The 20,679-nt window shown below is 43.5% G+C and overlaps 1 protein-coding gene across 5 annotated transcripts in view; it reads right to left on the bottom strand.

The window, feature by feature from the left end:
- Positions 1 to 14,340: 14,340 nt before the first annotated feature.
- The window catches only part of Camk1d (calcium/calmodulin-dependent protein kinase ID), a 428,006-nt gene continuing 421,667 nt past the window's right edge, over positions 14,341 to 20,679 (bottom strand). For 4 of the 5 annotated variants that reach the window (XM_005398082.2, XM_005398083.2, XM_005398085.2 and 1 more), the window contains one exon: positions 14,341 to 20,101. In XM_005398082.2, the coding sequence (XP_005398139.1) occupies positions 19,983 to 20,101 (119 nt within the window). In that variant the 3' untranslated portion in view covers positions 14,341 to 19,982. The remainder of the gene's footprint in view (positions 20,102 to 20,679) is intronic. The other variant, XM_005398084.2, reaches the window with a different exon arrangement.

Below are 20,679 nucleotides of genomic sequence, written 5' to 3'. Positions count from 1 at the left end.
GTATGGACTGAAACCTTCACAAACTGTAAGCTAAATAAACCTTTCCTTCCTTCATTTTGGGCATTGAGTATTTTGTCTCAGCAACAAAAGAAAAGTAACCAAGACACAACCTAATGTTGAACCTCAGACTTCTAGAAAAAGAAGAGTAAATCAAACCCAAAGCTAATAGGACCGGGGAAATTATAAAGATATGAACAAAAATTAATGCAGTGGAGACCAAGAAATTCATACAAAGAATCAATGAATTGAAGAGCTGGTTCTTTAAAACATTAAATAAAATTGATCAAGCCAGAGCCAATCTTTATAAAAAAAAAAAAGTGGAAAGAAAAGAATCAAATTCAAGCAATTAGGAATGAAAAGGGAGAAATCACAGCAGATGTTGCAGAAATCCAGAAGATCATAAATACCTACTTCAAGAAACTGTACTTGAATAGATAGAAAACACAGAAGAAAAGAACAGATTCCTGGATACATATAAATTGCAAAAGAAGACATAATCAAGAAGACTTGATTCTGAAAAGAAGACTGAATCAAGAAGACATAAAACATTCTAGACAGTCTAAGATCAGTCAATGAAATTGAAAATGTAATTAAAAACTTATCATCAAAGAAAAGTCCAGGTCCTGATGTATTCACTGCTGAATTCTACAAGAAATTTAGAGAACAACTAATGTCACCAATGCTGAAACTCTGTAATGAAATTGAAACGAAAGCAATACTCCAAAATTCATTCCTGAAAGCAAGTATTACTTTGATACCCAAACCAGAGAAATACCCAGCCAAAAAGAGAAGTACAGGCCAGTCTCCATAATGAGCATAGATGCAAAAATCCTCAGTAAAATACTGGCAAACAGAATGCAGCAAATCATCAAGATTATTCACCAAGACAAAGTAGGATTCATTCCAGGGATGCAGGGTGGTTTGACATATGCAAATCAATAAATGTAATACACCATATCAACAAAGTCAAAGACAAAAATTACATGATCACCTCAATAGAGGCAGAAAAAGCATTTGACAAAGTCCAGCACTCATTCATTATAAAAACCCTGCAGAAAATTGGAATAGATGCTGTTTACCTCAATCTGATAAAAGCCATGTATGACAACAAACAGCTAACATCATACTAATTGGTCAAAAACTGAAAGCTTTCACTCTAAAATCAGGAACAAGACAAGGATGTCCACTATCACCACTTCTATTCAATATACTTCTGGAAACATTAGCCAGAGAAATTAGACAAGAGAAAGAAATAAAAGGAATAAAGATAGGAAAGGAAGAAGTTAATTATCATTATTTCTGGATGACATGATACTCTACAGAGAAGACCCCCAAAACTCCAAAAGGCTTGCAGATTTACTATCCAAATTCAGTAGTATAGCAGCAAAGTCAATACTCAAAAATTAATAGCATCCCTATGTACAAACAACAAACTCACAGAGACAGAAATTAGGAAAGCACATCCTTTACAAAAGCATCTTAAAAATGAAATACTTAGGAATCAATCTAACAAAGGTTGTAAAAGATCTGTACAGTGAAAATTACAGTACCTTAAAAAAGAAGATAAAAGAGGATATCAGAAAATGGAAAGATATCCTTTGCTCTTGTATAGGATAAATCAACCTAGTGAAAATGGCCCTACTCCCAAAACTGTTACACAGATTTAATGCAATCCCAATGAAAATACCATTAGCATACCTCATAGATCTGGACAAAATTATACTAAAATTCATTTGGAAGCAGAAAAGACCTAGAATATCAAAAGCAATCCTGGGCAACAAAGGCAAGTCAAGGGGTATCACAATCCCAGATCTAGAATTATACTATAAAGCTACTCTGATAAAATCAGCATGGAATTGGCAAAACAGCAACAACAACAACAACAAAAAACCAAAGCCAAACCCGAAGATCAGTGGAAGAAAATAAAAGATGTAGATGCATCCCCAAACATACTCAACCACCCTATCTTTGACAAAGGAGTCAAACATGTTCAGTAGAAGAAAGACAGTCTCTTTAGTAAATGGTGCTGGAAAAACTGACTTTCCACATGCCAAAGACTAAAACTAGATGCCTCTCACCATGCACTAAACTAAAATTGACACGGATCAAAAATCTAAATATTAAAGCAGAAACACTAAATCTACTAGAAGAGAGAATAGGTAGAACTCTTGACATGAGTGTAGGCAAAGATTTCATAAACAAAACCCTGATCACAGGGGAAATAGAAGAAATCAACAACTGAGATCTCATCTCATTAAAAAGATTTTGCACAGAAAAGATATTACTAATTGAGTGAAAAGACAACCCATAAAGTAGGAAAAAACTTCAGCCAGTTTTCCTCAGACAAGTAACTAATATGTAGAATATATAAAGTTGAAAAAAAAATAAGACCCCCAAGTTTGAAAACCCAATCCCAAAATGGGAATCTGAGATGAATACTTCTTCTCAGAGAAAGAAATACAAATGACAAATAAATAGAAAAATGTTCAACATCATTGGTCATTCAAGATGCAAATAAAGACACTGCTGAGATTCCATCTCACTTCAGAAAGAATGGTTATTATTTAAGAAATCAACCAGTGTGCTGCAGGGGCTGTGGAGAAAAAGGAACACTTCTCCACTGTGGAAATTAGTGTAGCAAATCCTCAAAAACTAGGATTAGAGGTTCCATTTGACCCAGCTATTGTCCTTCTGGGTATTTTCCCAGAAGAATTAAAAATATCATATCACAGCAATATATATGCACCCATGTTTATAGCAGCACAGTTTATAATAGCCAAATCTTGGAAACAACCCAAATGCCCATCAACCAAAGAATGGATAAAAAAGATATTTTTTAATACAATGGAGTACTATTCAGACATAAAGAAGGATAAACTTAAGTCATTTCTAGGTATGTGGATACACATTGAGAGCATACTCTTAAGTGAAATAAATTGGTCACACATGTGTAAGTATCACATCGTTTGTCTGGTTGGAGAAACCAAAAGTGTAAATAAAGACCAAAGTGTATAATAGGTATTGTGGAATAGGGTGAAATGGTTCAAAAGAAAAGGGAACTGAGGACGAGGGAGGGAGAAAGGAAGGAAAGGAAAAGGAAAAAAAGCGATAAAAGAAAGAAAATGGAAACAAAGCTTTGTAAATAAGGAGGGGAAAAGGGGCTGAATGGTGGGAAAGGGGTTAGGAAAAAAAAGAGGAATCAAAAAATATCACATACTGGTACAAATTCCCTCTGATGAATATGATCATTATGTATTTCTAAATCGTACCAATAAACTTAATAAAAAAGAATTATTGCTTTCATTTGGGAAGGGGGTGAATAGAAGGGATAGGAAAGGTCTCTTCTTGAATGATTTTGACTCATCTGTTCAACTCAGTTTATCAGAGTTGGGACATCAAAGGGCCTAAACAAGATAGAGATTTGTTACTTTTCCACTGGTTCTTAAGAAGAGTGGTTTATTCTGAGTTGAGAGCAAGACAGGAGGGATAGAAAAGACATAGGAAATGCATAGGAAAGCTTATTAATGGTTGCAGATAATCAGAACACTGAAATAAGCTTAGACTTGACAGGTGAGCTCCACAATACAAGAGAGTGAGTGCCCCAGGCTGTGGATGTCTGTCTTCTCCTAGCTCTGCCCTACATTTCCTATTCTATGGTAGTTTGGCAATGCCATATGAGTCGCTGTTACTGCTTTTCCTTGCCTGATGATTCCCACCTCTCAATTCTTTCTGCCATTCTTAGGCAGGATTTGTTTCATATGAGTTATAATGAGGGATACAAAAGCACAGCATTTATTCATCATCATATCTAATATCCACTTCTCCAATGGCAGTTCCACCGCAAGATAACACGTTTGCAGAAGTTAGAGAAGAAAGAAAGTTCCTCTTGAATTCTATTCCTAATCTCTGTAGGAACCAAACCTAAGTCATCCTAAGAGGGGGGCGCCACCTTCTTTCGGGATGTCTCCTTTTTATGTTTGCCCCCAGAGAACCACTAAATACAGGACTCAAATTGGTTAGTAGTGTGCAACTTTTGGTTGGCTGACATTTCTATTAAATTATTCTTCACACAATTGTGGTATACCATGGTGTGAAGATGTGTTGAAATCAAACCACGGGCATCGTTGCCACAAACTTAGATTGGTATTCCAAGCAGGAGGGGATTATTTCAAAACTATTTTCAGCTTAAGGGGATTTGTGGAAAGTAAAGAGCAATGTATCAGAACTATATGTGGAGCTCTTAAAAAAATAGGATGTAATCCAGCCCTCTCTCACCCTCTTCAATGAGAATGTCTTGAAGTGTGAGATAGGCAATTTCATTATGAAAAACCTGAATCTGATATACAGTCCCCAAGTGTGAGATATGTTAAGTATGGATGCTAACTTATAGTAATTGACAATGACAGGATGATGGCAACTTCTTCCAATAACTTAAAACATTCAACAAAGCCTATGATAGACCCTGTGGAAGAGTAGAAGACAGAATTCCTGCCATGCAGAAGCTTATGCTCTAGTAGAACAACTTTGAACTCAAACATGAGATACATGAACAGAAAGTTCACAGTACAAAACAGGACAGAGTAAGCTCTCTATTTTCAGTCTATGAGGATCTGTCTTCAGGGCAGAGGAATGCTCAAGAGCCATCTTGGTGAGGTTACCCAGGCACAGTGGATGAAAAGTATGCATGGATTATTCAGTTCCCCCACCTTGAGAGGTGGAGTCCCCCCACTTTGACAGCCAGAGGGTTCCACAGAGCTAGAAATACTACCTCCTCCAAGGACAGTACTGGTCTATTGCCCTCAAAGGACACACTAAAGGCCTTCATCTCTTCCATGTGCAGAGTACTTTGCTGGAGCTCAGAGGCCTAAGAAAAAATGAGAAGTTCACCTGGTTCACCTGGTTGGGTCCACTGCAAGGCCCTTGAGGAGTCATTCTGACTTCACACTGTCCTAATTCAACTTTCCCTTCCTTAGGCAGGATAAGTACACATGTTTGGGATGAACAAGAAGTACATTTCTCTTCTGTAGGAAGAAAGCTTGTAGATACTTCTTTGCCCCAGATCTTTTCCCTCAGCAACCACCCACACCATAGTCTATTATAAATGCATACCAAGCCGCATGATTTGAGCGAAGAGGCAACACGAAGGCATGTGGTGCAGACAAGGCCAGAGCACAGCTAGCCCTCCATATCTGTGCATCCTGAATTTGTGGATTCAACCCATAATGGGCTGAAAATATTTGAGAAGAGAAAAATTTATCTCTACTACCTTATTATTCCCAGAACAATGCAGTTGAACAACTATTTACCTAGCATTTACATTGTATTACTCCAACTTTAGGTGATTTAAAGTACATAGGAAGATTCCACAGGTTCTGTGTGAATGCTATGCCATTTTATATGAAATCCAAGCATCTGTAGATTTTGGTATTGGTGGGAGTCCCAGAACCAGTTCCCTAAGGATGTCAAGGGGTAACTGTGACTTGGCCACAGTGGTTCAGGAGTAGACATATGGTTCAAGCTAGGAAAAAATCAGTCTTCCCTGTTTTCAGAGCTCTCAGGAGAGCTTTTCTCTCTTGTGAGGTGAAAAGATGTTAGAACTTTGTGAGGCCTGGACTTCTTTCCCTGTATTTGGAAAAACCCTGATAAAGAAAGGAAAAACTAAAAGATGGAGATAGATTTCTGGATACCTCTAAAGATAGCTTAAACACATGGACTTTTCAGTTAGACAAGCTAATAAATTTCCTTTATTCTCCCCTTGAATAGTTTGAGCTGGGTTTCTGTCATTTGTAACAAAAGGAGCATTATCTTGATTAATATTATAATCAGCAGATTTATCAATAGAGGATGCCTAAATTTGAATAATTTCTTATCAAGCTTTTTTATACTTTCTTATGTTTATCCAAAATATTACATAGGGCTTACTTATTCTAAAAAATTTCATTGATTATCTGGAATTCAAATTTAACTGGGTATCTTGTATTTGTCAACATTATCTGGGATATTATTTACATCAGTAGTGTTTTTATAATTCCCTGCTTAAAAATGAGGAAAGAAATCAGCCAGTGGATTAGCTGTTAAAGAACAAGGAGAGTTTATACTGAGGCATGATTAGGATTAGTATCCTGGTCAAATCAGCTCTGCTTTGTAAAAACTGGATGAGAAGGGAAAGGAGCTCTGGAGTCAGCCTATTTAAACCCTAGCAGATCATCAGATGTATAAATGCTTCTGATGGCCTTGGGTTCTCACTTGTGCTACACATTAGACTTTCCTAAGGGAAATTCTAAAATTCCAGTGCCCAGGTCACATTCTGACCAATAAAGTCAGAAGCAACAAAGATTCCTAAAGGTGATTTCACTGCATTGTGAAGGTCAAGAGCCACTGAGAAGGCCCCTAAGAAGATTAAGTCAAGTTAGAGACATTAATACGAGAAATGAGAAAGGTCCTCCCCAACTGAGCAGGAACGAATCAGCTAATGAGTGGGCTGGCTGACTGCTGGGCCACCTTGCTGGCTCCCTGTGGACTTTAGTTTCAGGCTTGCTCTCACATGGCCATATGGCTGGACCATGGTTAGGCCACAGGGAAGTGGACACTGAGGCCATCCTGGCTCACCATGGTGGGGGCCAGAATAAATAAAGCATGTAGTTTGGAGATCTAGAAGTTTGCACGCCTATAACTCAGATCAGTTTCCCAGAGCAAAGATAAATCTCCGTTAGAAAGCTCTGGAGGAGGGGAGTGGAAGCAGGGTGTTTATGAGCCAGGTTTCTGTGGTAACAAAGAACACCCTTTCTTTCTGACTCTAACTTTGGACAGACAGCCCACCCCAGGCTGCAGGACCTGCCAGGGCACATCCGTGCCGGATCCAGGTCCTGATGCATGGCTTGCCATTCCTGTACCTCATTCGCAGAAGTGTTGACCCTTCTTAGAGCCTCAAAGTCATCACCAACAAGGCACAGGGCTGGTGCGCAGGGGGTAGCCTCACCCACCATTCTATCTGCCAATGGCACATCCTACCGCTGGGGGGAAGAAGCTGTTACATATATCCTTGATTAAGTCCTCCATCTTCCAGCATTCTGCTCAGCATCCAACAAGTATCAGACGCACATAATCATGAACTGAAAGTAATACTCGGAACTGTCTGATTAGAAGCTGTTGTGAAGACTGCTGTTGGGTAAGGCACGTCTGATGCTCAGGGCTGAGGGAGCATCCATTCTGGCTGAGTCCAGGGCTGGCTGGTGGGCTCCTGCTCCCAGGGGTTCCAGGCATTTCCCAGGAGCCGCTGCAGCTCTTAAGTGCCAGGCTCTGTTCTGCACCAATACTTTTACAATCAGAAAAGCAAGTCTTGAAGAAATGGCCAGAGGAAGAGCAGAGCTTAGACAACGGGGAATGAACTTGAGACAGGCAGTGCTCAGATGCTTGGGCCTTGCAGAGAAGTACCCAGAGATGAACCACATTTGCGGAAATCATGTGTATTCACTCCTCCGACATCTGTGACTGGCAGAAAAGTTGACCTGCTAAGAGCCACCACTGCTGTCCCCCTCAGTGACTCAGTGATTCAACCCTCTTAGTGTTTCGTCAAATCATGTAACAAACAGGTTTTTGATTTTGCTTTGCAGAGTGGGAAGTGAACCCATGGTCCTGCACTTGCTAGCCAAGTACTGTATCACTGAGCCACACCCTCAGCTCCGATAAGGAGTTACGTAATGCTGAGCAGGATCATGGTGGCAGTGAACTAAGTAGTTATGGTCCTAGTTTTCACAGGCTTCCTCTCCACTCCCCACTGTTTACATTTGCAACAAAATAGCTGTGGGTAAGAAGAAGCAAGAGGATGCTGCTATTCACTGGAAATAGGAAATGGGGAAGTTAACCTAGGAGCCTCCTAAAATGATTCCCCAGCAAGTATGCTCCAAGTGTGAGGCCAGAGAGGAGGCTTTTAAGAACCACAAGCTAATTCACATCCACCTGTGGAAACTGCAATACCACCTTATTTTCCCCAGGGAGAGCAGCGGGGCACATACTCATCTCAGATGTGTTGGGGCAACTTGCCCTGCTTTAGTCAAATTTAATGTCCATGACTTTTCATGGTAGTAGCTAATCATCTAAGGGGGAATTGCCAAATGATAATCTTTTATTCCCCACCACTTTTTTGGCATTAATGTTACCAGGTGATGGGCTGCAGGAGAAATTTTTACAGCTTTTTGGTGTCCTGAACAAAGCATTGGATGAGTATAAAAAAAGGTAGCAAGGTGTATGATTATGGAAAAGAAGTACACTCTAGAGGTGGCAGCAGCCCTGAGGATGAAGGAGAAGGGTCTTCTACATGCAAATCCTGGCTTGGCTCCTCCCTCATGCAAATAAGCCATTGGGACAGCTGTCCCATCAAAGACTCACCTGGTCTGATACCAGATATAAGCTGCCTTATCCAAGGACTCACTTGGTTTCCTGCCAGATTTAAATGAAGAACTGAAAGTGGCACTTTTCTGATCTGTTCTGTGTACGGTGCCCAGGAGCTGCAGAGTCATCCTGGGTCCTGGGTCTCCATGACTTTTTTTTTTACATTTATTTTTTGAGACAGGGTTTCATTGTGTAGTTCAGGCTGATCTTGAACTCACTATGTAGCCCAGGTTGGCCTCAAATTCACATCAACCCTCATGCCTCAGCCTCCCAAGTGCTGGAATTACAGACATGCTCTATTACTGCTGGCAGGTCTCCATGACTTTGACACAGTCTACCCAGTTGATGACTGGTTTGCTCTGAGCTCATTACTGGGGTTTGAACCCAGGGTCTTCACTGAACAACATCCCTAACCCCAACACCTTTTAATTAATTATTTTAAAATTTTGACGCAAAGTCTCACTGCAGTGCTAAATTGCCCGGGCTGGGTTTGAATTTGACATCCTCCTACTTCAGCCTGCTCCAGTGCTGGCATTATAGGCTGGCACCACTAATGCCCAGGAATTTGTTGTTGTTTATAAAGAACAGACATTGCTCACTACTTTCAGCTACTTTACAGTTGTGACTGGGGCCTCAGAGTCAGGGAGCATGGATTTCCTCAGACAAGAAGGCGTAGGGGAGGAGCCACAGTGATTCCAAGAAAACCCAATGGCCACCCGCAGGGCCCTGAGTCTTCTATGTGGAGAAGGGCACTAGAAGACACCCTGCCCAGCCCTCCTGAGCCCCTGTCAGAGGTGTAACAGGCCAGTCCACGAGGACTGCCTTTTGCACCACAAGTGACAGGGGAAGAAGTGCTGCGTGCACCAACTCACACAGAGGAGCTGCTACACCGCCCTTCCCCTACTTCTCTGAAAAGCTCCTGATGTCTTCTGCCCTTTCTGCCTATCAGCAGGGAGCGCTGTGGTTCCCTGGATGCTTCCTGCTCATTTAGACTGCTGTATCCGCCCCACAGAGGGTGTGGAAATTAAAGGCTTAGCCCAAAGATGCCCTGTCATTAGCGTGTTGTAACACCAAGGAATTAGTTATCTGTGCAGCCAACCTCCTGGTAGTTACTACCTGTAACACCTGTGCTTTGTAGGTACAACTAGTGCCAGCCTCCACCGAACTGCGCACCTGTTGCTGCAGTTAGCAAACTACCACAGGCTCAAGATGAGCCGTGGACGCTGGGGCTTGTTATTCAACAGGTGAACCTATGTCTTCTGGACAATCTCAGCCTCCCTCTTCCACCCAACTAAATGAGTCATAATTGCATTTTACCAAGATGCCCAGGAGTTTCATGTGCATGTGTGAGTTCAGAAGCACTGTATTAGTAACTGGAGACTCCTTGCTGCCTCAGTTACACTGCCCACGGCTATGCTTCATGGTAAGCATTTTGTATGGGTCTCCATTTTCCCTCTTTTACTTTTTGGCCTGAATGGTTTCAGCATCAATCAGCATGTAGACTGGAGCTAGAAAAGGACTAACAGTTTCATAATATCTGCTTCACCATGAAGGTTAGTGTAAGGACACCATTATGTGACAGGTTTGAGTTTCCAAGACAATCACTAAGAGGTATGGATATAGATTCCTAAGTACTTTGCCTGCCACAGGAGGAGAGTCTTCAAGGGGTCTCAGTTGTGGTCTAGGCCTGAAGACTGGTTGCAAAGGTCTTCTGATTCCTAAACATTCTAAGCCTTGTCCGGAGATTGGTGAGACATGTCTCAGACAGTAACTACTCCTCCTCAATTACTACAAAGATGTAGATGGTACTTTGGTTAATAAAACACTAATATATTTTAAGAACTTTTTGAACTATCTTTTCTTAGTCAATTCTGCTCTTTAGTACACTGAGTTCCATGAAAAGATGTAGTATTTTCCAAGAGTTTGGGGACTTCTCCAGTGGTCTAAGCATTTCTGGAGTACCTTAATCAAGAAAGACATTAGTATATATTTCCCATTCAGTTTTGTGTTTTCAAAAGATTTAAATCTTTGTGGAGAGTTAAATATAAACATTAACCTTGACATTATTCTCTTATTTTTCAGAGAAGTAAGGTCGTTGGGGAAAATATTTGTGCCTAGATTATGGTTATAATGCTCACGTAGCATGATTTTAGAGGGGTATAAAGATCAGGGGCAAGAAGGATAAAGGAGCTAAGAAAGAAACTGCCTATAATGTTCCTATTTACAATCTTGTAAGTTTGCAATGTGCATGTGGTCATGTCCTTAATTGTAGGCATCCCCATCAACAGACTTCTTCCATGTAGATCTACATATTTTTATATCATGATTTTTTCAAGGTTACAACACTTAAAATTAAAGAATTTAGGTAAATAAAATAAGACTTTCAATTTGCTGTATTACAAACTCTTAAATCATAATAAAAAATACAAAATACACCAGGTCATCAGTTAAATTAAATTAATGTAACAAAGATAAAAAATTTTCTTCTGTGGAAGAATATTTTTTCTCTTGTCCTTCTAATTTTCTTCCTTTGTATATATTTCATATGTATTTACATAAATAGGTATAGTATTACATGCCTATAATTTCCAGATATGTAAATATTCATATGAGTATGCTCAAAAATATTTTATTACCAGGGTGCACAGTTAAAACTTTTTAGAGTTTGGCGAATGGGATTAATGTCTCTTGCTGGCTTTTGTCAACAAATGGAAAAGTCCTCTTATTGCCAGAACCAGTGTCATGCCACTAACATTTTCTGACCCTGAGTCACGCTTGTTAACAGTTTAGCTTGTTAATTTAACACCAGATTTGGAAAGAAGCAGCAGGAAATGTACATTTCATGAGTAGTAGAACAACTTTACCTCATGTTCTTCTCTGCTCCGGGCCAGGATCCAAACCTGAAAAATCCTGAAATTCAGTTTCAACGGAGACTTTTTTTGCATGTTATTCAGGAAGCAAACAGTACACCTGACTTGGCAACACACTTTTCCAGGCAAAGAGCAAGACTCCAGAGGGTGACTTAATAAGACCCTGTCTCCAAACTGAAAAATTGAAAGGACTAAGGATGTTGCTTAGTGTTAAGGTCCTATGCTCAATCCACAACCCTGGGGGAAAAAAAGAAAAGAAAGAATGTTAAAGGTAACTTAGTGATTTTCTGTCACACCCATCTCTCAACTCAAGGAGGCTGGATGACTGATGCATGCTGCATGGTTCCACCTTGGCTGTGATTGACAATCACTAGAGATCCTGACTGGATGCTGGGGCCTTTGTATTTTCTAACTACTCCCACAGTGATTCAAATATTCGATCAGGAAGGAGAACCACAGGAAAAGACTTGCTGGAGCCCTTTGCTGCTACTCAAAGTGTGGCCCAGGAACCAACCCCCTTCCTCAGAGTGTCAGAAGTGCAGCTGTTGTGGCCCCATCTGAGCTGCTGAATCAGAATCCAAATTTGAGCCAGAATCTAGGAGAAGTGTGAGACGCACCTGAGGAAGCAGGCCATCTTTCCACTTGCCTAGCCCTAAGCCTTTGTCAATTTGAGGGTAAGCTTTTGCTTCTGCCCACAGGAAAAGCACCTTTGCTAGGTGAGTGCAGAAGTCACTGTCTTCCCAAGTCTGTGCAGGGGGACAGCTGGTCCTCATTAGAGGGGCTGCTCACTGAACTCTTCCGTGTGATCAGAGTCAGGCTAGGCTGACAGCTCAGGATCCGAAGCGTGCTTTTCTTGTGTACTAATATGAACAGCCTGACCCAGCAAGGGACAGAAAGATTTAGCCTCCATGTGCTGAAGAAAGCAAATATAATGCTGCAGCAGAAGACACACCATGGAAAGGGAACAGGAAACACAGCTGGGGGCGGGAGAGAGAGCAATTAGCCCATTGACCAAGAACTGTCTTTTCCTGGCCCATGAACTGTTTCCTGGTACAACCACATTAGGAAGATGCTAAATTTGGTGCCACTCAAGGGTAGCTGGGAGCTCTCAGGAGACCTGAGATACTTTCTTGAAAATAAATAAGTATATTCGAGAGCAAAATAGAGGAGAAAAGAAGTTGCCTGGGCAGCTGATGTGTCAGGGATGAAACTCAATGTGCACAGACAGAACTTTCGGAGTAACTAATCAGGGTGGAGTAGAATAACTGAAAAATACAAAAAGAAAGCTCAACAGCATTATCACTGTCTGCATCTCACATTTTAGATCAAATCCAGCTTCTGTGATATTCCTCCTAGGAAACGGAATAACTGAAGAGCAGGGAACACATGGGCTCGGTACACAGTGATAATTATGTTTGCACCACAGGGTCACATCCATTAGACTACGTGTAAACCAGGTGGAGCGCTGTCAGGAAACACCTTTCTTGGAGGTACAGAATGGACCCTAGCAGTGGTGACGCTCCACAGTGTTAACTAATTTGATCATGTCACTCCCTCAGTGATTTTCAGGGACTGCCAGTTACCTAAATACAGTGGAAATGTCATAGTTTGGAACTCAGTAACTGTACATTCATGAGAGGCAGGACAGCAGAATGGTTGTTGGGTCAGTGAGAGCTGAGTTGGAAACCATTCGTCCTTACGGATTAGCCTGCATAACTGAAGCTTGCTGAACTCACTTGGATGCTCAGAGCCGCTTTCCTGGGAGGCCTATGGCGAAATGTGATACCGAATGGGATGCACTTCACACAGTAAATGGCCAGTAAGGCACAATGATCATAGTAGCTATTGTTGGACATGAGCCTCCCCTGGCCCACCTCCCTTTCTCTGCAGTTTGGCCACATCCTATGCTCTCCTCCAAAGAAATGTGCACTCATCTGTCTGCAGACTATTCCCAGCATCCACACCCTTGCTCACATTTTTCCTACTAAATCCTTCCTGTCCGAACTCTGCCCTTCCAGGTTTAAATGTTCCCTCTTTCTCGCAGCTCTGCAGGGGAGGATTCAGGTTAGATTCGTGTAGGATTTCTCACTGTGAATGAGAACACTTGAAGACAGTTGATGTTCAAAATGTAGGATATGTACATGAATGAAGGCATGAAAACTCATGACAGGGTTCACCAAAAGGCACCAGTGGGACCCAGGAGGGGAAACAGATGAGGGAGGAAGTGGGTGTTGAGGGCCCCTAGGTCTAATTTCATGGCATCAATGGGTCTAAATGAAAGGCCAGGGCCTTGGTTTTCTCATCAGTGAAGTGAGACAAGGGAGGGCAACCATTTTTGAACAGTGTGATACCTCAGGAGCTCTGTAAAGTGCTTTTCTATGTACCAACCCCTTGGTGACAGCCTCCTGAAAGCTAATGTGTTCTTCACTTCTCACATCCCCAAACAAAAGACGCCAGATGAACCCCTCTAGAGCCTGGGCTTTGATTCTGAGTTCCAAGCTACAGCTTTTAGAGAAAGGCTTGTAAAAGTGGTAAAAGTTCCTGTTAACCAACAGCCTAATGCTCCAAGGTCCTCAGGGCCCATCCAAGCCAGCAGTCCCCAAATGGTGCCTTCACATAACCTAGATGCAAAAACAAGTACCTTGTCCTCTGAGCCAGGGTGCACGGGGTGACAAGTAGGATACAGCCTGGAAATCAGCCCCTACTACTTCTGTCATCTGAAGTCCTGGCATGGCACACACACACACACACACACACACACACACACACACACAGAGTTAAGAAGAGACTGTAATTGGGGTGCTCTTGTGGGGAATTAACATAGGTTTTGCAATGAAGTCTGTAAGAAAATGGGAGTAGGCACAGTTTCTTTTGTTAAATCTTTCTCAAACAGGCCAGATGAAGGATATGGAATCAATCCATCTGTCTGTCTGTCTTCTAAGGCCAGAACAATCCAGCAAACTAAGGGATTGAAGATGTCCTATTTTCCTTCAAATCCAAACTTCACAGAGAGGAGGAAAGACTGACATGATAGGACATCATATCTTGCTCATTACGAAAGAAAAAGACCATACATATCTGAAGGTGATTAATTGTCTTTATTGGAGGAAAACAAGAATTCATCATTGTCATCATTATGATAGAAACCTTGATATGTATACACGATTGTCAAGGCAGAGAATCATTTGCTACATAGACCCATGAACAGTTTTGTAGTGCCGCAAACCTATGGGGGTTAAACTTCTTGCAGAGTTTATTACATGCATGGAATAAATGCACAGTTTCCTTATTTTGGACAAGCATGTTTTTTATGGAAAAATAGAACCAATTGCAAGCCTGGTAATAGTAGACATGGGGACATTCCTGGATTTGACATTGTAAGCTTTTGGAAACATGCTTACAGTGGGGGTGGGTGTTGAAAGAAGGGCAAGAAGATTATGTATAGTTGCAAAAGCCAATTTGGAAAATGTTCCAATGTTGATTCTGGGCAGAATGTACTTTTGAGGTCTTCTCACCTGAGCGTGGGACTAAGGTAAATGTTCTCTGGAACATACCGCCCTGTCTTTCAAGATAAAGATGCTGCTGTGGTGTTGCAGCTTTTCTGTTGACATTTGGACCGTATCTCTCGTCACCCCAAAACAGCCAGGTACCTTGGAAGGAGAGTAGCAGGCTTCAGTGCTGCAGGACAAACATCAGAACTGGTCCTGTGCTTCCTTGTCACAGCCTGCCTGCCGGCTCTGCCCCACGGTCCTGTCTTCCAAAACAGAGGCTTTGTCGGGGACCAGGAATCTTAGTCTGTCCAAACTAAGATTTTCCCTTAAGAAACAACTTAACTAGTGTTTGGGGCTTTTGCATTCCTAGTGCTATCTCTACAGCTAAAGCCTCAAACCCTTCTCTCATTTTCTTTTTTCCTGTTCATAAGAAAATAAAATCACCTGTAAGTAACATAGTATGGCAAATCATCAGATGACATAATGATCACATGAGAAGTTCCCCAGAGACAAAAAGGTTAAAAACAGGTGAATGCAGAAGCGGCCTTAGTACAAAGGGCGAATGCCACAGTTTGTCCCTTTGGTGTAGAAAGATAGACACCGAAAAGCCATTCCACAGTTTGCATTGTCCACAAAACCAGACTCGGCAGCCACATGCTGGGTGTTCAGCTTCCAAATGCACAGCCGTTAGGTTTGCAGAAGCGGAGCCCCCAAAGCCACAAGCTTAGCTGCTCCCACTGGAGGTGGCAGGGAAATCTGGAAAGGGCGAACTCCTTCTGGAAGATCCTGGAGGTGTGGCTGCTGCTGGAGCAGGAGGCAGGCTAGGCTGTAGCCAGCATGCAGGGCAGACTTTGCAACAGGGCTGGCTCCTGCGCACATGCCCGGCTGCAGACCATGTACATTGGGACCACGGAGAAGGGACCTGTTGAGGGGGCGTGGGCTTTTGTCTTCCTCCTTCTCCTCTTCCTCACACATTCCTGCCACTCAAGAGTTGAAGTTTTCAAGCTAACTCATCTGCACAGGAATGTCCTTAGAGCTCTCAGGAAGTGAATCCCTCTTTTACAAATCTGTTTTCCCAGTTCAGCTTTTTTACCTTGACATTTTCAGTTCTGCAAAATCAAAGGACTGGAACACGTTTGACAAGGGTCAAGTGTGCTTGCAGCTCCAACATAGGACCGGGCCCCGCAGAAGAGTGGTAGATTACATACAGTCTATACATATTTTTTTTCTTTTGGAAACAAACTGAACAGTGTTTGGTCTGGAATGTGTTTCAGGACAAGGCAAACCCCGTGGAGTGAGAGGAGGCAGATAGCAGGATATGTGAAGGGCTCGTGCACTGGCAGAAGGGGAGGATCTTCGTTTCACTTGCTGGCAGGACTCTGTGAGACCTGGAAGACCACCTAGCTGATGTCTGTCATGGAAAATGGGGGGAGCTGCCCTTTGCCAGCCCTCGCCTTCCTTCCTTGTTGTTTAAGGTGCCCCATCGGCCGATGTGTGGGAATTACATAGAGGAGAGTGCCCTGTGGGCTGAAGTAGGCCCTGTCTCCAGCTCTGCCTCAGTGGCTCTACCATGGCTTCCCCAAGATGAATATCACTTCTGACCCAGGATCTGAGTAGGCCAAGGGTGTCCACAGCTCTAAACACCTTGTCCAGCTCTGTGATATGGTCTTTGTTTTCTCTTTAAAAGTGCTCATAAAATGTGAGAGCCAGTGGGTTAATCAAGCTAAGTTTCATTCCACTAGGGGATCAATCCTATTTCATGAGGCAACCAATGAGGCTTCCTGTCCCTTGGCCTTTGTTCCAAAGGGGAGCTCCCTCCCCCACTGACAGCCTACCCAGGTCACACAGAACACTAAGGGGGACAAACACACAGCATGAGGCTACTGCTGGGTAGGTAAATTGAGTCCGGGAATCAATTCCTTTTATCACACAGCTAATGTTTTCTAAAACCCCAACCTTTGCCTTTTAGCCACAGCATCTTCAGAAAGAAGCCCTAGGCCTGACTGCCCAGGTCCCTTGACCCTATGCTAAGAGCAAGTTAGACAGGGGGACTCTCTCCAAGTCACAAGCTCCCGTGTCCCAGGGGCTGCTCCCTATTCTCCAAGTGAGATTTTAGAAGCAACAAGGACCAAAGTCAAAAACACGAAGCCGCACCTGCCTTTTTTTTTTTTTTTTTGTGGATGCTAGCTGCATAGTTCTTTCTCTCAAGAGGAGATGAAGAGAGGTGGGTTATCTTCTCTATTCTGCAAGGAGGCCAGGCGCTGTGGGAAGTGACCTCCTCTTTCCTCTGGAGTTTTGTGCCTGTCACCTAGGCATGCCCTGTACTTCCCAGCTCTAGCCACCACCCCTGTCTGAGGCTCCAGACCCCAGTAGCTGCTGAAAGCAGGGCTGTGGGGAGAAGGGAGCAGCCAGCCGCAGGGTCCCTGGGTAGGAGTGACAAGGCCCGTCGGGCCTGCGTGTGGGTGCCACTCGCTGTTGCTTCACATGAATACTAGCTGCTCTTCCTGCCTCGCTTCGGAACTGAAGGTCAGGGAGCAAGGGAGGCCAGACAGGCCGCAGAGGGAAAGCCCATTCTATTACCTCCATGAGCACAAAAACTCACTTACTCTGAGAAGACGAAGAGACCAAGGGGAGAGGGGTAAAGAACCCTGAGAGGGGGCCTGGGTGCCGTCCTTGGCCTCAGCCAAACACACTGGGGCATGGAGGTAGTGCTCGGCTAATACTGGTGGAATCTGGCATCAGCCCAGTGGCCCAGGACTCCGCCTGCCCATTTATCAGGTCTTAAGGAAAGGTCTATTCTGTGCTCTTTTCCCATTTTGTAATGAGACATAAATAATACTCAGCGCAGTTGGAAAGAAGCCTTTCTCTTTCATCCTGAAGGCCAGCAGGCATGGTGGGCACCTCCACCAGGGAGCACTCTCCCGTTCTACACTTTTCAGGCACAAGATACTTTCAAATGAACTGCATATAACGTGCACTCCCATATCACCTCCAGACAATATTTTCATCACCAATAATAGAGCTTGGGTTAAACACTGGTTTCTAACTGCAAATGGCTGAATATACCATGCAGCACAAAGATCTGATAACGACTCATGTTCACCCTAGAAGTACCACACTCAGGTGAATAATTACCCCTTGTAACCATCTATTTAGTTTTTTCCTTATACTGTATGAACCTGAATGTTCCCATGACACTAATTGGTAAGCAATATACTCACAAACCTAGATGGACTCCTTAGTTTTCTCAAATATGCTTATAATACTTATGTCATCGTCTACCTTAAGGGAAGAGGTTGATGTGTCTCTGATGTAGATGACACTTGCTTCTTCACTGGGCCTGTTGTCATTTCATAAGACTTTTCCAGGCTTTTTGCAGATCTGAAAGAGTGAGAGCTTGAATTCTCAACCTATAAACTTATATGACAGACGCCAAAAAGGATTCCGCCTGTGAGGCAGGTGGGGACAGGTACCAGTTGCCTGTATTTCCAGCTGCTCTTACACCTTCTTTGCTGGTGTCCTTAGTAAGGAGGGCTGGGGCTGTGAGCCTGGTAACACTGTGTGTGTGTGTGTGTGTGTGTGTGTGTGTGTGTGTGTGTGTGTGTTGTAGAGGGCCAGAGAGGCATCGTTAAACACAGGCAAAGTGTAGAAGTGACAAAGCCTTGCCCAAGAAGACCATCCACACCTGGTCACCTGCAGGAGAGAGGCATGGGAGCAGCAGCCAGGGCTGTCACTGGACCAGCAAGGACCTCAGTAGCAGAGGGAGCTAAGAGGCTGGAGCTGAGCCCATACATGCCGGACGGGTGTGAAGAACACTGGTGTCCACTGCATGGCTCTATGGGTCAGCCAGCCTGCAGGGTCGGCCCAGGGCTGCACGCTGCGCTCACTCTGTCCTGACACCTAGCCTCTGTGTGGTTTTTCCTGTGATGGCCTGATTTTCTTGGGACAGTCCCAGTTTTACCACTAGAAGTCATCCTACATCCTGGAAAATCCTTGAGTGCCGGGTAAACTGGGGTATTTGGTGACCCTATGACCATAGTCCTTTGCTTCGGATCCCCCATGACAGTGGTTTTGCACCCCAGTGGGGCCTGTCTGAGGTCATTTCTGCAATGGCCAGTGTCCTGCTCACTTGGTGGTCACCTCTTATCACTCCAGAGAAAGGTAGTAAAAATGTGCAGAAACAACATGCGTGCGTGTGTGTGTGTGTGTGTGTGTGTGTGTGTGTGTTTTAGAGGCCATTTTAAATATAAGATTAGAAATGCGTTTTAAAAAAACAGAAAGAGATTCATTTTAAAACTGCATAGCTGAGATCAGAGTTTCATTTGTTGTCCCTCATGAGAAACGAGGGCTGCGTGCAGGGTTGCTTTACACAGATGGCAGCTTGCCCCTTAGGGAAGGGACGCTCGAGTCCTGGCTTTGTGGGTCTCAAGTTCAGAGAGCATGGTTCACTGTGAAGTTCAGCCTTGGGTCCCAGGGGAGCAGGATTCTTCATTTCGCAGTGGTTGCCATGGGGCTGTCTGATGCTGCCGTGGGAAGGGTTTCCTGCATAGCCGCCCAGAGCTGGAGAGAAGAAGCCCCCTGGAGCTGCCAGAACGCCTTCATTCAGAGCTGACCCTCCCGAGGAAGGGGAAAGGGAAGGAACAGATGTCAAGTTCACTCTTAGCCTGGGAGACAGATTCTAGATCTTCTTATTAGAGTTTTTAAAAACACCTTTAAATTCTCCTTGGAGGAAAAAAATCTCTTAAAGGCTAACATAAAACTACTATTGAAGAGCAAACAATATAGGTCATGTAACTGAGATACAGATCAAAAAGACATATTTCTTCAAAGGAAAAAAATGCTAATGTGCAATATTTACCAATATTTAAATAATCCAGTTGAAATTTTCTTTTTCCATGAAAAAATTACATCCTAGACAGCTGTCTACACTGAGAAGAGTGGAAACGACAGAATGAGGGGAGGGGACAAGGTCCATTCAGTTAGAGCTTTGCAAGATTCATATTTACAGCACCAGATCCTATTAATTCAGCTCCCCTTGAGTTCAGTACAGTTTGTGAGAAATGAACACTTCAGAATTGCAGTATAAAATATGGCCATAAAAAACTTGTCTTCCAGTCCTATGCAGAAAGGTGCACCATGCAGGTAGGGGTGGGGTCTCGCTGGAGGCACCGGCCTGGTGGCCCTGGGCTCCCCTTCCCTGGCCCCGCCCCTGGCCCCACCTCCAGAGCCGTCACTTGCTTCCAGTGTGCACTGTTGTCACAGTAGTGGGCCTGGGTCTCCGTTCAGCTCCAACTCCTGAGACCCCCGACGAAGAGGAAATGAAGCTACAGAGCGTGGAAGGTGCCAGGCCTGCAGGGGGACAGGGATACGTGGGGTTCAGAGCGCCAGAAGCAGATCTCTGCTCTCCCTTCCTACGTGGGGGCCAGGTGGGCTGGGTTTATGGGGGACCAAGGTTTACGTATTTGAATTTGTTTTGGTGGTACTCGGAATATAACTCAGTGGTCTTGTGCGTACTAGGCTGACACTCTAGCTGAGTGACACCTCTGAGCCCAGACTACATTTATACTCCCCACGGGAAAACCTTTGCAATGTGTTGCAGATGCTTTGTTCTTAGGCACAACTCACTTCTCTTTTCTTCGGTATAACTGCTTTGGAAACATGTTTCAACCTGTGGGATATGGGAGGCGTCATTTATTGAGCACTTCCTATGTCCTAGGTACTGGGCTAGGCACAGAATACTACTGTCACTACAAGAACTGTTTACTCATGCAACAGCTCCACGAAGGAAGTATTTTAAGAATGAGTGGTGCATAATCTGTACTCTTGGCAAGGAGCATTTTCTGACACAGGGTACCTTGAAATGAGGTCATTTACCTGTTCCTGTGTGAACTCAGCAGTCCCTCAAACTACAAGAATTCTTCTTGGGC

Source organism: Chinchilla lanigera, unplaced genomic scaffold (genome assembly GCF_000276665.1).
Source record: "Chinchilla lanigera isolate Chin_1 unplaced genomic scaffold, ChiLan1.0 scaffold00061, whole genome shotgun sequence".
NCBI lineage: Eukaryota > Metazoa > Chordata > Mammalia > Rodentia > Chinchillidae > Chinchilla > Chinchilla lanigera.
This window is presented reverse-complemented; position numbering and strand designations above follow the sequence as displayed.